Here is a 14,314-nt window from a genome sequence, read left to right as displayed (position 1 = left end):
ATAAATCGAAGACACATAACATAACAACTACAAACACAAATTGTTAAATGTAGGTACAAAATATGTTAACTGCAAACATATAAGATGTTGGTTAATTTGTTTACTAATATAAAATGCGTCAACTGCATGTCTAAAATCTGAAGGTTATTTTTCGATCAAGTCTCATAATGCAAAGGTAGACTTTATGGTATAATTTGTCAAAATCTGGTCCCACCTATTGGATTTAGCTCTGGGTTGTGGAATAAGGACAATATACCAGAAGACAGCAAACAATAGGGACCAAAATTTGGAAAAATAACTCACGTGTGTTGCTTGCACATGTGGTCACCTTTAGTATTTGACAGAGAATGTTGATTTGAACATTAAAAAAAGAAAAGAAGAATGCAATTGTCAAAATTCTAAAGTAACTGAGACAAAAGTAGGGGAAGAAAAAACCATAGAAGTGTTACTCTTGGCAGTGATTAAGCTGTGTTGGAATATGGTTGATGCCTGATTGGTGTTCTACTGGACTTCAAGTGCAGGTCACTGGCAGTGGCACCACTCAAGGGTCAAAATCAGTGTTTATGTAGTATGTGAAACAGCTTTTTATATACTCCGTAGTTGGCAACACTGTCATTCTTCACTCCTTGCCCCCACTCTTTTTAATGCTATAACCCAGGCTTCTTTGGTTGGTTGCAAATGAGCCAACCCCAATTTTAGGAAGCATCCAACATCATCTGTTAATGGTCAATTAATGTTTGTCCAATGAAAAGTATTAAAATACATATTTTTCTAAAAAGTGTCAACTACTAATAATTTTTAAAAAATGATTTTTTTTTTTTTTAAATTTGAGACATAATAGTTGCATAGAGAAAGTATATAACGTTCTTTAATTGGAGGAGTACAAGTGAGATATGTCTCGGTAGTGGAAATGCATATTGTACGTGTATATAGGGAACAAAACAGGATTGCTAATGACCTTCTAGCCTCATGATCAAGATTTGCAATGGGCTGGACCGTATTCCTTGGGTCTTCAACATATTATGTTATTATTCCGGAGTCTCAATGCTCGAAAGGGTGACATGAGATAATTGATTAAGAGTGGTTGCATATGTGTATAGGAAACGAAATTGAACCATGTTGATGGTTTAGCCTCTAGCTCGATTTATCACAATAGAGTTTACAATAAATTAAACAACTTTTGTCAAGTCTTCAGCATATTTTGATATTTATTAGAGTTTCATCACTGAAAAGGGTGGCATGATATGAGTAATAATTTTATTTAAAAAAAAAATTGGTTGAACTTGTACCTTTAGAAACAAATAAATTGTAATCAATTGTGAGACAAATGAAGTGTGGAGGCGAATTATAGCCGTGGTCCTTTGTTGTTGACTATTTTAATTGGCGTGACCACTCAAAGCGTGGACCGCATATGTGGTCTCCATCATCAGCTCATGCAGCAACATCTTCAATTATTCTACTCTTTCAGAATTACATACACCAAAATTCTGCTGCTAATCATGCTATAAATGCCCCCACTTTTCACCTTTACTACTTGACAAAAGTATTTTAAAGCACCCTATCTTGATTCTTGAATGTGTAAAACATTTTATAATCAAGACACAAAGACTCAATTTGTGACGCGTACTTACGATGAAGTGTTTTGCTGACAAAAAAAAATTACAAAAATTTCATGAGCACTTTGCCTAATCTGTCTACCATTTCATTAAAAGTTTAACTTTTGTAATTATGGTGACTTACTTCTCATCTCACACACATCCTCCATGATTGTATCACTTTTATTTCGAGAAAACCAAACATACTGCGATTGATCTGAATACTTTGATAATACGCATTTTTCATGGCGAAAAATTGGTGGCACATTATTTAGCAACATTAGCTACCTATTCTTAATTTACTAGTTACTTTGACTCACTACTCAAGTTATCTTCAAAGTATTTGTTCCAATATTTTTATTTATTTATTTTTTTTAAAGGGGAAGGGGTTGAATTTTAATCAATAAACAAGCATATAGTAGGCTGAGAGAGGAGAGTAGGAAATGATTACCGAGGTAACCTCGGATGACCAAAATGGAATCTAGAAAATTAGTATCCACAACAATATATATTTCTGACATCACACAGTAAATACACAGAAAAACAGTGACACAAAAAGTTTTAGTATTATAATAAGGTGGTTGCTAATCTTTTTTTGTAAACCAAGAATGGGAAAGGGAAAGAAAAGGTGAGTTTGAGCAGTGTATTGGCACTTGACAATGCCCATGTCCCCCTAAAGAAAACTTATTAGATTCCTCCACTTTGGCTCTTTTTGATTCTATCCATTTGAGTTGCCCTCTCAAAGAAACCCTCATCCCCTTTGGGCTCTCTAATTCCTTTGGAATTTCCCCTTCATGGTACTAATCTATTTCCTTGTCTTTTTTTTGTGCATTTTCAAGAAGCTGATAGCTTGTTAGTGGCCATGGAAGCTCCAAGGAAGAATTTTGTTAGGTTCTGCAAATACCCATTTGGGTTTTTGAGATGGGAAGGAGAGGATGCTGGTAAAGAGGAAGAAAAATGGGATATGAGGTGCCCAAAATCAAAAAGGTCCTTTCTTTATGCTCAATTTGTATTATTGTTTCAGCTGTTAATGTGTAGGGTTCAATTAGTTTGTTCCCAGTCTTGGGATGGTGTATTTGTGACCCAAAGTGATTACCAGGCTCTTCAAGCCTTGAAGCATGATTTGGTTGACCCAGAAGGGTTCTTGAAAAGCTGGAATGGTAGTGGAAATGGTGCTTGTTCTGGGGGGTGGGTTGGGATTAAATGTGCCCAAGGCCAAGTTATTGTGATTGACCTTCCAAAGAAAGGGCTAGGAGGTAGAATTAGTGAAAACATTGGCCAATTTCAAGCCCTAAGGAAACTAAGCCTCCATGACAATGTCATTGGAGGGCTTGTCCCAACATCTCTGGGATTCTTGCCTGATCTTAGAGGTGTTCAGCTCTTCAATAATCGATTTTCGGGTTCCATTCCTGCTTCACTTGGCTTATGTCCTGTTCTCCAAACACTCGATCTTAGTAACAATTCATTGTCTGGTTCAATCCCACCTAATCTTGGGGATTCAACTAAGCTGTTTTTGCTTAATCTTAGCTACAATTCTTTGTCTGGTTCAATCCCGCTAAACCTCACTCGATCGTCATCCCTTAGTTTCCTTGTTCTCGATTTCAATGCTTTGTCTGGCTCGGTTCCTGATTCGCTGGGGAATATGAGTGGGCTTCGAGAGCTTTCGCTTGATCATAACAAGTTAAGTGGCTTAATCCCAGACTCGATATACAGGTTGCAGAAGTTGTCGGTTCTTGATTTGAGTAATAACGAGTTTTTTGGTGGTGTTCCTGTTACAATTGGGAATATCTCTGCCCTTACAAAACTAGATTTATCTCACAACAACTTCAGCGGTGAAATCCCGGTTTCCCTTGCTGATCTACCAAGCCTTGAATTTTTCAATGTGTCATATAACAACCTATCGGGTCGTGTTCCTGCTCGCCTTGCTCAGGCGTTCAATGAGAGCGCGTTTGTGGGTAATCTTCGGCTCTGTGGGTACAATGGTTCAACTCCGTGTCCTGCAACGCCTTCTTCAATAGCTCCCTCTCCAGGAAACCTACAAAGGCGTTGTCACAGACAGCGCACCAAAAACATTATTCTCATAGCTGCAGGGGTGCTCCTTGTCATATTGCTCGTGATTTGTTGCGTTCTGATGTGCTGTTTGTTCAAGAAAAGAGCCAAAGTCGAGGAAGGCCAGTCCCGGGTAGCAAAGGGTAGTCTGCAAATCGCTGGGGAAGTCGGGGAAGCAGGAGAGACGCCAGGAAAGCTCGTTCATTTTCAAGGGAGTAAGGCTTTTACTGCAGATGATCTTCTAAGCGCCACCGCTGATATAATGGGGAGGAGCACTTATGGGACGGTGTACAAGGCGACGTTAGGGGATGGCAACCAAATTGCGGTCAAGAGATTGAGAGAAAGGTTCACCGTAAGCCAGAAAGAATTCGAGAGTGAAGTCAATTCTCTTGGTAAAATCAGGCACCCAAACATTCTGGCCCTTAGAGCTTACTACTTGGGTCCCAAAGGGGAGAAACTCCTCGTTTTCGATTACATCCCCAGAGGGAGTCTCGCAACTTTTCTTCATGGTAAGCATAAAATCCTAATCGCCTCTTCTCGTTTTGTCAATTGAGCTTGTTATAATTGTATTGATTTTTCTGTTTCTATTGATTTGATACTAATTCCCCGCAATAATTTGGTCCATTTTCTGCGTGCTGCAGCTCGCAGGCCCGATGATTCACCAATTAACTGGCGTACGAGAATGAGAATAGCTAAAGGAATAGCGAGAGGCCTGCTGTTCCTTCACAACAATGTGAAGCTCATTCACGGGAATCTCACATCGGGCAATGTTTTGCTGGATGAAAACGCGAATCCCAAGATTGCAGACTACGCCCTTTCTCGTCTGATGAATGCAGCTGCAAATGCAAACGTGATCGCGACTTCAGGAGCCCTTGGATACCGGGCGCCCGAGCTGTCCAAGCTCAAGAAAGCCAACAGGAAGACCGACGTTCACAGCCTCGGAGTCATCATGCTGGAGCTCCTCACGGGGAAGTCTCCAGCCCGGGAGGTGATGAACAGCGTGGATTTGCCTCGATGGGTTGCCTCGATGGCGAAAGAGGAATCGAGCAATCAAGTTTTCGACGCCGATTTGATGAATGATGCATCGATTATTGGCGACGAGCTGTTGACTGCATTGAAGCTAGCCTTGCATTGTGTCCATCCTTCCCCCTCTGCTAGACCTGAAGCTCAGCAGGTCCTCCAGCAACTGGAAGAACTCAGTCCTTCCCCTACTTCAACAAGGGACTAATAAGAGCTCTATTTGCCTCAATTTCCCGACTCGGGTGGAATCTGTATTAGTCTTACAGTGGTGGAGATATCGACATTAAACAGTAACGTCGTAGTCCAAAAATAGAAAGATGAGGTTGGTGGAGTTTGTAAGAAAGAAATTAAGGTTAAAAAATTAAAAAAAGAGGAAAAAGTAATGTCTTTTTATTTTAGACTACGGTTGTAAAATTTTCTTGTGCCTTTATCACACTAATGTATTAGGATTTAGGAGGCACATGTAACTATTCTTTCATTCTTAAGTCTGCTTATTAGTTGGATCTTGTCTTGCAATTTGAACATTTAAATGTGTTTGATTTTTTTATGATTTATGATGTCTACTTTCATATTTGTATATACATTTTGCAAGCCAAGAAAATAATTATCGGGTATTATCTTTAATTTATATTAATGGGGCCATGGGTCTCGGACCCTTTTATTAAGAAAGTTTTGGTCGAAGGGGGTGATAAAGAAGAATGGTGGCTCAATAAAGGATTCTTGATAGGCTACTAAGGAGGAAGGTAGGGTGGCCCAAGTGACAGGTGGCGTTGATTGGACCGATAGAATAAGAAGGACAAGTTGTCAATAAAGTCATCATATATAAATAATGAAATTATAAATGAACATTAGAGCAACAATAATAGTTGGGTTTTGACAGATATGACAAGGAAAGAGAAAAGGGAAGGGAGGAAAAAAAAATGAAAACCTACTTTTCACGCGCACAGCTGACACATGCAGTGCACGCGCCATGTTGAGTGTGACACGGTATCTTTCATTCGCATTTTGCACATTTCTTTCTCAATTCCTTCCAACTTGTGGGGTCCATAAAAACTTAAATTTGCAGTAAATAAAACCTCAAAAAAACTCGTGTTCCCACTTATTCAAAAACTAGTCCATGGTTTTTTTCTCCGGAAGAAAACCCTCCAAAGTTCACAAATGGAGTTGCTCTTATAGTGATGCATATCTTTTTAAATATTAAATAAATATTTTATTTGTAAACTATATATATTTATCTAAAGAGTAATATTGTTCACTCCTAATAATTTTTCCTTTTAACATGTCGATAACGTTGCCTCTCTTAATGTGAGGTACCCAAAAAACATATAATAAGACTATATGAAGTAATAAGGCAAAATAAATGTGTGTGTTTTCCCCATCTTTATGTTTTTTTTTTTGATACATTAGGTATCTCAATTTATGCTAAATTAATTCTAAATCTTCAAAGCTTCAACTCAACTAATTATGCATTCTAACCCAATCAGCTAACAATATCAACTAACAACCATTTACCAAACATTTACCAAACAGGGCCATAATGAAAGAGGTGTTTATTATAGTGCTAATCGGTGCTAATTAAAGTTACATTTGCATTAAAAACTCATGGTAATAATCCAAATTTTTAATTGAAGAATAAATAATGTTAGAGTGTCCACTTTGGCCAAATTTCACATCAACAAAATATGATGATAGATGTTAGGTGAAATTTGTGTTAGGTTCATAGAAGATCAGAGTAATGTAAGTTTATAGAGAACAAAATAAAGTCATGTAATTGTCAGGCATGGGATTATTGTCTCTAATATCAAATTGAAACATGTGTTTCATCTTAACTAAAAGGTTAAAAAGATAATTTGTTAATTATTACACAGAAACATGATTTATCCCATGCACATTTACTAATAGTGGTTGTAAATTTTTTGTCATTCAAAAAAAAAAAAATCATCTAAAATACACCTTAATAGTAATTGATTACTTTGGTAAGCTTCTCTTTAGTGCTGTAATTTCTTGGACTTTTAGCAAGACAATGATGAACATTAGAGTAAGTAATGATGTGTATTTTGACCAGCTAACTAGTTGTTAGCCCTCTCTGTGGCCTTTTACTTTTTCACCCCTAGCTTGGTTAATTAGTTAATTACTCAACTTACCGTATTAAATACGGAGTATGTGTTTTTAACTCCTCATATCTTTGCAATCTTAATCGTAGATTAACATAATTGTGTGGCCTAAAATTATCCACATTTCTCATGTGGGACACCATCCTCACTTGATCTTCACCCTCTATATATATATATATATATATATATATATATATATATATATATATATATATATGTATGTATATATGTATTGTAAGTAGAAATTCAATTTATTTGTGTGTAAATAAAATTGTTATTATGCCTTTTTTAAAAAAAAATTATTGAGTTGATGAATAATTTATTTTCTATGCAAATTTATTTATATTATATGTGTAATATGGTCATGTACTTATTTTATTTAGTAAAAAAATATTTTGATGCAGACAATAAAGAAACTTATTGGAAGAGAGTGACTAACACCAGATGTTACTAATTCACTAACTCAATCCAATTCTACAATTACGATCCACCAACAAGTAACAAAGCAATAAACAGACACAATCAATATAAAATCTATGTTTTGTCACCAAAATACAAAACTAATCTATCTTTTGTCACCTAAATACAAAACTAATCACATCCGCACATCATTCATCTATAGAGCCATCCACTACTCAAGAAATCCCTTTACCATCTTCATCCACAATCACTGCTTCATCGGATTTGATCAAATCAAAAACCTGATCACTGGAAAAACCAGAACCAAAACTCTAACCTGAGCTATTGGAGCTAGAACTATTGGTTCCAAAAATAGGAGCATTGCAAGAATCAAGAATAAACTGGAACCGAAACTGCAATTGAAAGAAGTTAGAACAAATTAACAGCGATTCTCTTCTATTCTATTCTTTTATAAGGTTCATTTTATGGTTATGCGATCCTTTGTACAGTACCAAACTGAGTCTAAAGATGTATGCAAGACGGAAAATGAGAGGAACATGGCTACAAACAGAATACTTATTAATGTACCAGTAAGGACCAGTTACACGAGATTTCATTTATCAAAAGAAACTAGAGAAATGCATGGATTCGGCATTACATTACAGCTCTGCAAAAGCTGTAAATGTTTAGAGCTTCAACAAGATGAACATATTCTATACAACACCAACAAAACAATGCATATCCTCCTCCTTTCAAGCCATAATCAAAATTGAGGAGAAAACAGAAAGTATTAGCAACAAATCATTCGAAAGGGGTGTTGTTAAGTACCTTGCAAAAGAAACTTCAAAGTTCATCATGCATATGTTGTTCCAAGGGTACATTCAAAGTAGGAACAGCATTCTGTTGGATCTGGACAATGTTAGCACCACCATCTCCTCCAGCCCTAGGTACAATCTCCACTTGCCCAGCCATACCACTCTTCACAGCTTCCATTACCTTCCGCTGTAACTTGAGTAGTCCAATACGCTTTGAAACAACATAAAGAACTGCCAATGCGAAAAGAAGAAACCCAACAACAAGAATCACCCTGCGCATAAGAGCTCAACTCAGAAACCCGAATGGAGGACATAAGTTATTTAAATAAAAAGTGATTACTCATTTATACCTATCAATAACATCCTGGCGTTGCATTGTGGAGAGAAGGTTTCGGGTTCGCATCAGCAATGAGCGATGGCCCTTGTATTCGCTTTCAGCTTTTCTCAACACTACTGTTGATTCCTCTGCAGTACACAAACCATGTGAGTTGTTATCTAACATTCTAACCCAATCAAATTAAATTTTTGCTTCCATAAAACATTGAAATTTGACATCATGTTTGATTTACTTGTCAATACAAAATATTGAATACAGAGAAAGATATATCTGAATTCAGATCATACCGGGAAGTAAAGCTTCATTATAGGCGCAAATGGCACCATCTAGATGCACATTGAGCAGGACAGAGTAGATTTTTTAATATAATGCAATTTATAACGTGTCCAACTTACCATTGCTTGAACTAAGCTAGTAGTGTCAATGGCAATAATCATTCTCTCATGTGCACTTCTTTATTTAGACAATAGTACCAGTATGTGTGATTAAAAACACACACACACATATCCTTTGGTAGACCTCCTCCAACCGATATATATAATCATTCATTGCACTAGACAAATAACCAGACTATTGAACAAGGATTATATCATTGTAAATTTATTACACTGTCTCCCTTCCTAAAAACTCAAGATTGACACCCCTTTAATTGCCCGTCATTTTTAATTTGTGGTTTATGAAGGGTAAAAATCTAAATCTTCACTAATCAAGTTAAATTTCACTGTTAACTATTTTGTTTTATAATTTATAGAGTAACAAAATCCTCCCTCCCCACCCCTCTGCATTTTTTATTTGTAATATTTTTACCCTGTTCTTAAGAAGAAAAATGCATACTACACTAAATGAAGCAAGATATGCAAATGAAAAGAACTTATCTGAAGAATGAGATCCTATTTAGAAATGAAAGATATATACCAAAAGTCATGAGAGTACTTTCACTTCTTTCAACCTCCTGAAACATAAACAACAATCACAAAACAAAATTAGGTGTTGAATTTGGAAGAAACACAGGTCTGGCGGGTGGAGAATAACACCACCCGCCAGTTAGGAAGAAGCTAAATGAATAATCAAGGATGGAGAAATGGTTATAATTCTTATATTTCTATATCTATTACTTCACTGCATCCTTCATACTCCATAGTCCATACACTGATACACACACATATATATATACATAAAAGATGCTCAAATAGTAAACCTACAAAGCTACCCAATAATCTTTTCAGCTCCCAAGGCTACAGTGTGTTCATTTTAGCTCCCAAGGCTAATGTTCACACTGCTCAAGGAAGACAATTCTAACATTAGGCAAATGTTTCATGAAAACAAAAGGATAATTTCAGCAAGAAAAAGAGCCAAGGACTGGATAATAACCTGAATCATCATCTGGCGAGTCCGGCGCAGACTCTCTGTGATACCTTCAGCTGCAGATGTCATTCCAGCTTTTGTCCTGACACATAATTCACATATTATGATTCAGTTAATTCAATTAATATCCTTGTAAGACTACATAAAACCACATAAGGACCATATAAGTATTGAATATATATTAAAAATGCATAGGAGTGCATAATACATACTGTAGGTTACGTCTCCGAACTGTTGATTCTCCTCCACCTCCTAGAAGCAATTCTCTCTAAATGCAATCATGTGAAGTTAGACAAACTTCTCTAATAAATTGCCTCGAATAAAAGTAAATGACATCATCTCACCCAAAAAATAAAAGGAAAGAAAACAGAAAGGTAGCATCACCTCCACAAAATAATCTGAAATGATCATGGAGGGAAATACAAGAACTATCCTATTTATTTTCCCAAAAAAAAAAAACAAAAAACAAATGAAGCTATTACGCTCCATAATATTGAATCTGAAAATAACAGAAAAGCATTACCTCTTCTTGTGCGGCTTTCCTCATATTAGCCTTGGCTTGCAAATTAGCATTTCTCAGGTTCAACCTCAAGCTAAATAATTCATAAAAGTTTTAAAAATCAAGATAAGTAAGCATTAGAAGAAGCATGAGCATGCACACAGAAGTAGAATAACTCTTTTATTTTCCTGCATATGCTATTCTAGCTTCTAAAGCATACAGAAAAAGTATAACAAGAGAACCCAATACGTATTAATTGCCCAGACATACTTTTCATTAGATCATGTTCCTATCCAGGATGCAAAAGACAGCTTCAATAGGTACTGCAAACCATGCAATTCACTAGTCACTATGAGAGTCACCTTTAATGTGACTAGCGTTTTCAGTTTTGGAAAACTGGAAACAAGAGTTACCATTTACCAAATTTAGCAATCACATAACAGGTTGACAGCACAGTTATATCCCTGGATTTCTTAAAAATCAACTAACTAACTCGTAAACCACTTTTCATTTCCTTTTATTTTCTAATTGAAATAGAATGATTAGCCTTTAACACCGCATTCTTGTCGTAGTAATCTGTAAAATACAACAAAGAGAAAAACAAAAAATGCAAAATTGAAATTGTTAAACTTTATAAAAAAGTATTCATAATTTGCCCAGTCAATTAGCGATAAGTGCATCCCCAACAATTATATTTCCCAACTTTTTTAACTCTTCGGATATATCAATTAACCAAAAACATGTAAAATCTCCAGATTTTATCAAATAGTTCTTCACAAACTTCTGATGAATTAGCAATGAATTCTTCTTCTTCCAAGGAAATCTCATTCCTAATTTTCTAATTCTACGAATAAGTCATCTGAACAAAAACAAAATGGACTTTTTCTTTTAATGATATACCTTTTTAAAAAAAAGGGTATGCAGATACCTATGAATAAGCTTTTTCCAAGATTCTGCCAAAAACTGGGCATCCTGGACCTGATCATCAGTGGGCAGCTGTGGTGCCAAGAGATCAAGCTTGAATTGAAGTGATTGGAGCAGATTTAAGCTGTCCTGTGCAATGCCATTCAGTCTCGGGAGTGAACTCTTCTCTTCTGCTGTTGCTGAGGATAATCCTACTCGCGTTTTTCCGTATTCTTGGATGGAATTGATGTGATCCGCTGCTTTTTTGCTTGTTTCCTCAAACTCTTTCTTCACCTTCTCCACCTCCTCCGCCACCTCGTCCATTGGTATTTGAGTCAAGTTTAACCGCTTACTGTAAGGAGATTTTTGGAAGTTACATGAGGCATAGGAGTGTAATTGAGCTAAGCCAAGCTCAAATAGTCAAAACTCAAAAGCCAAAGCTCAACTGAGCTTGAGCAGTTGAGCTAGAGCTAGACTCATTGAAAAATGATTTTTCAATATTTTATACAAAAGTTATAATATTAAGCATTGTATAAACAAATAAATAGATGTTTCCAACAAATACAATTAAATGAATACAAAGCCATACCAAATCAGATAAGTATAATCTTAGTAAAGAAATTAAACCTTTAACGATATCAAAGTTTCCAGTTTATAAAAATCAGAATGGAAATACTTGCATAAGTTAGTTTCAAGAATATTTCTATTTAAATCTAGAAATTGAACCCAATATTGGCTCTGTGTGTGTGAGACATAATTTGCTACAATTGAATGATAACCTTTCTGAAAGCCACTTTTACCGTTATAATATTGTACTTAACAAAAGTCCTTCCATACTACATATGAAGATGTCACGGAAAATATAAATTTGTTTTTCCCTAAAAAAGTTTTGAGTAATAAAGTATTCCTCCAACAGGGAGCCTGGCCTCTATTTAAATCTGAAAGTGGACACAGAAAATATAGGTAAGCATGGTGTAAACTTCTTATCCAAGGAACTACAATTTTAGAGACAGGCATAACTAGAATAGACATGCAATGCATGTTCTACACTTCTACCAAACCCCTGCTAAAAAGAGAAGAAAAGGAAAATCAGAAATTACCTTATTATTATTACTAATATTAGTATCATCATCATCAATATTTTTATAAATAAATGTATTTAGTGGCCATTATTTTGTAACCGTTGTAACGGTCACCATTATGATGGTTATTATTACTACTGTTATATATATATATATATATATATATATATATATATATATATATGTACATATCCTCTCTTGTATGATGGTGATTGATCTAATGAAAAGACTCTCCTTTCTTCCCTATCTCTATTGTTCTACATTACTCATATTGTGTTATTAATTCAATCCTGCATTCACCGGTTAATAAGCTAAAAGACCAACGGACATAAACTACTATTACAACCCGTTATAAGGACGCTCCCATGAGTGAAAGATATTTTAAAATTGCTTACATTATTTTTTCTGTGATTCACCATATTTGCAGAATATGTATATTGTTTTTTTTTTTTTTTGAATATTATTGAGGTTGTTGCTGATATGGCATATCTATTTTTCTATTTTATGCATAATTCTCTATATACTAACAATATATGCCCTGCAATATCTGATGCTGTCAAAATAGTATATGCAAATCTGTATATCAGTTATTTACAACTCAAATTGTTTTTTTTTTTTTTTTACAAATCATACATCCTCGTTTTATCAACCTTTTTTTTTAGCAAAAATTGGGAAATTTTTTTTCCCCCAGTCCAAAACAATCCAAAACAGTATATGCCTCCATGGTTTTTATTCTCCAATAACATCTTTTTCTAAAAACAAAAAAAAAAAAGTTTTTTTCGAAACTTTAATAAAAAAAATAACAGACGAGATCAAACCTGGGGTCGCCTTCCCTGTCAGTCTCCCTCTCCGGCGACGGCGACAGACGATCGAGCGACGGCGTGCGGTAGCAAGCGTCGGCGGTGGAGCTGGCCGGCGGCTCTCCGTCTCCCTCTCTCCCTCTCCGCGTCGTGAAGATCTGACTGTCGACGCCGGTAGCGGTGATGGCTCCGGCTGTGGTGGCTTCCGGCGGCGAAGACGCCTGGCGGATCCGGCAGCGATCTGGAGGAGGTGGCGGTGGCAGGTTGTTGTCGCCGCGAACAATTGTGGTCGACGCAGAGCGCAGTGGAAGTCGTCGATGGGCAGAGCAGAGATTTGGGCTTCATTTTCCTTATTTTTGGATTATCCCAATTTCTTAAGATCTTCCTCCATCATTTGTTATTAGGCTTTTATTTATTTATTTAAAGGTATTTTGGACTGCTTTTAATTTTAGGCCAAATTAATTTTGAGATCTTTGGGCCTATTCATTGAGAATATTCTATTTCTATTCAATTATAAATTCAATTTGAGACTCTCTTCTTTTTTTTTTAAGCCAAGGATGCGAGAATCCCAATGCCGGTAAAATCGCCATTTTATCTTTCCTAATCAAACTTACAAAAACTCCTCAAGAACTAAGAACCGTGAAAGAACTTCACTGATAAGGATGCTCTAAATAGCGTCCGGGAACTCGGGAATTAAAGTAGGGTCACGTTTTAGCGGGAAACCATTCGGACATTCAGATATAACCAAATTGACCCGCAAATTAACTACTTTTTCTTAAATTCAAACCCTAGCCTAAGCTAAGGCTTCAGTTGAGCTGTTTTGGAAGAATATTAAGGCAAAAATCTCTTTATGAGCTCCAGTAGACACCGAAAGGTACGCTGAATCCTACATCTTTTCCTGATCATTAAACCCCAATCCCCATTTCCTGGTTTGCATAATGCGGATTTTGTTTATTGCTAGTTTCTAAATGCAAAGGTTGTAATTTGATTTTCGTTTTCTTTGGAAAACAAGAAAAGTTTTTATTTAATCTTTCTGAATTTTTGTTCTCTTTCTTCTCGCTGCCCTATTGAAATATTTCTTCAATTTTCTCTGCACTTGAACTGTTAAGATCAAAAGTGCATCTAGCAAACTTGATAGGTTCTGGTTTCTGGTCACCATTAATTCTATTTTAAGAGTTTAGTATTAGGTATAATTAATACAAATACTTTTTTGTTTGATAGGTTCTGGTTTCTGGTCACCATTAATTCTATTTTAAGAGTTTAGTATTAGGTATAATTAATACAAATACTTTTTTTTTTGAATACTACTAGCTCTATTACAATGCAGTATCTGTTC

General features: G+C 35.9%; 2 protein-coding genes across 3 annotated transcripts; one reads left to right on the top strand and one right to left on the bottom strand.

Annotated features, from left to right (window-relative positions):
• The first annotated feature begins 2,189 nt into the window (after window positions 1-2,189).
• LOC116021016 (probable leucine-rich repeat receptor-like protein kinase IMK3) lies at window positions 2,190-5,216 on the top strand. Its single transcript, XM_031261608.1, has 3 exons — window positions 2,190-2,223; window positions 2,435-4,153; window positions 4,286-5,216. Exons 2-3 carry the CDS (start codon window positions 2,458-2,460, stop codon window positions 4,870-4,872), a joined length of 2,283 nt encoding a protein of 760 aa, XP_031117468.1. The 5' UTR covers window positions 2,190-2,223; window positions 2,435-2,457; the 3' UTR covers window positions 4,873-5,216.
• A 1,990-nt stretch (window positions 5,217-7,206) lies between these two features.
• On the bottom strand, window positions 7,207-13,362 carry LOC116020103. 2 transcript variants are annotated; one of them, XM_031260583.1, is made up of 9 exons: window positions 12,997-13,362; window positions 11,122-11,448; window positions 10,218-10,287; window positions 9,907-9,962; window positions 9,701-9,776; window positions 9,245-9,281; window positions 8,343-8,457; window positions 8,006-8,264; window positions 7,207-7,590 (listed from the first exon to the last, which is right to left on the bottom strand). In XM_031260583.1, exons 2-8 carry the CDS (start codon window positions 11,418-11,420, stop codon window positions 8,021-8,023), a joined length of 897 nt encoding a protein of 298 aa, XP_031116443.1. In that variant the 5' UTR covers window positions 11,421-11,448; window positions 12,997-13,362; the 3' UTR covers window positions 7,207-7,590; window positions 8,006-8,020. The 2 variants fall into 2 exon arrangements, with proteins under 2 accessions (XP_031116443.1, XP_031116442.1); XM_031260582.1 differs by having other exon boundaries at window positions 7,207-7,486; window positions 12,997-13,361.
• Between the last annotated feature and the right edge of the window lie 952 nt (window positions 13,363-14,314).

The sequence above is a fragment of the Ipomoea triloba genome, chromosome 5 (genome assembly GCF_003576645.1).
Source record: "Ipomoea triloba cultivar NCNSP0323 chromosome 5, ASM357664v1".
NCBI lineage: Eukaryota > Viridiplantae > Streptophyta > Magnoliopsida > Solanales > Convolvulaceae > Ipomoea > Ipomoea triloba.
Note: the sequence above shows the minus strand (reverse complement) of the source record. Positions and strands in the feature narration are given on the sequence as shown.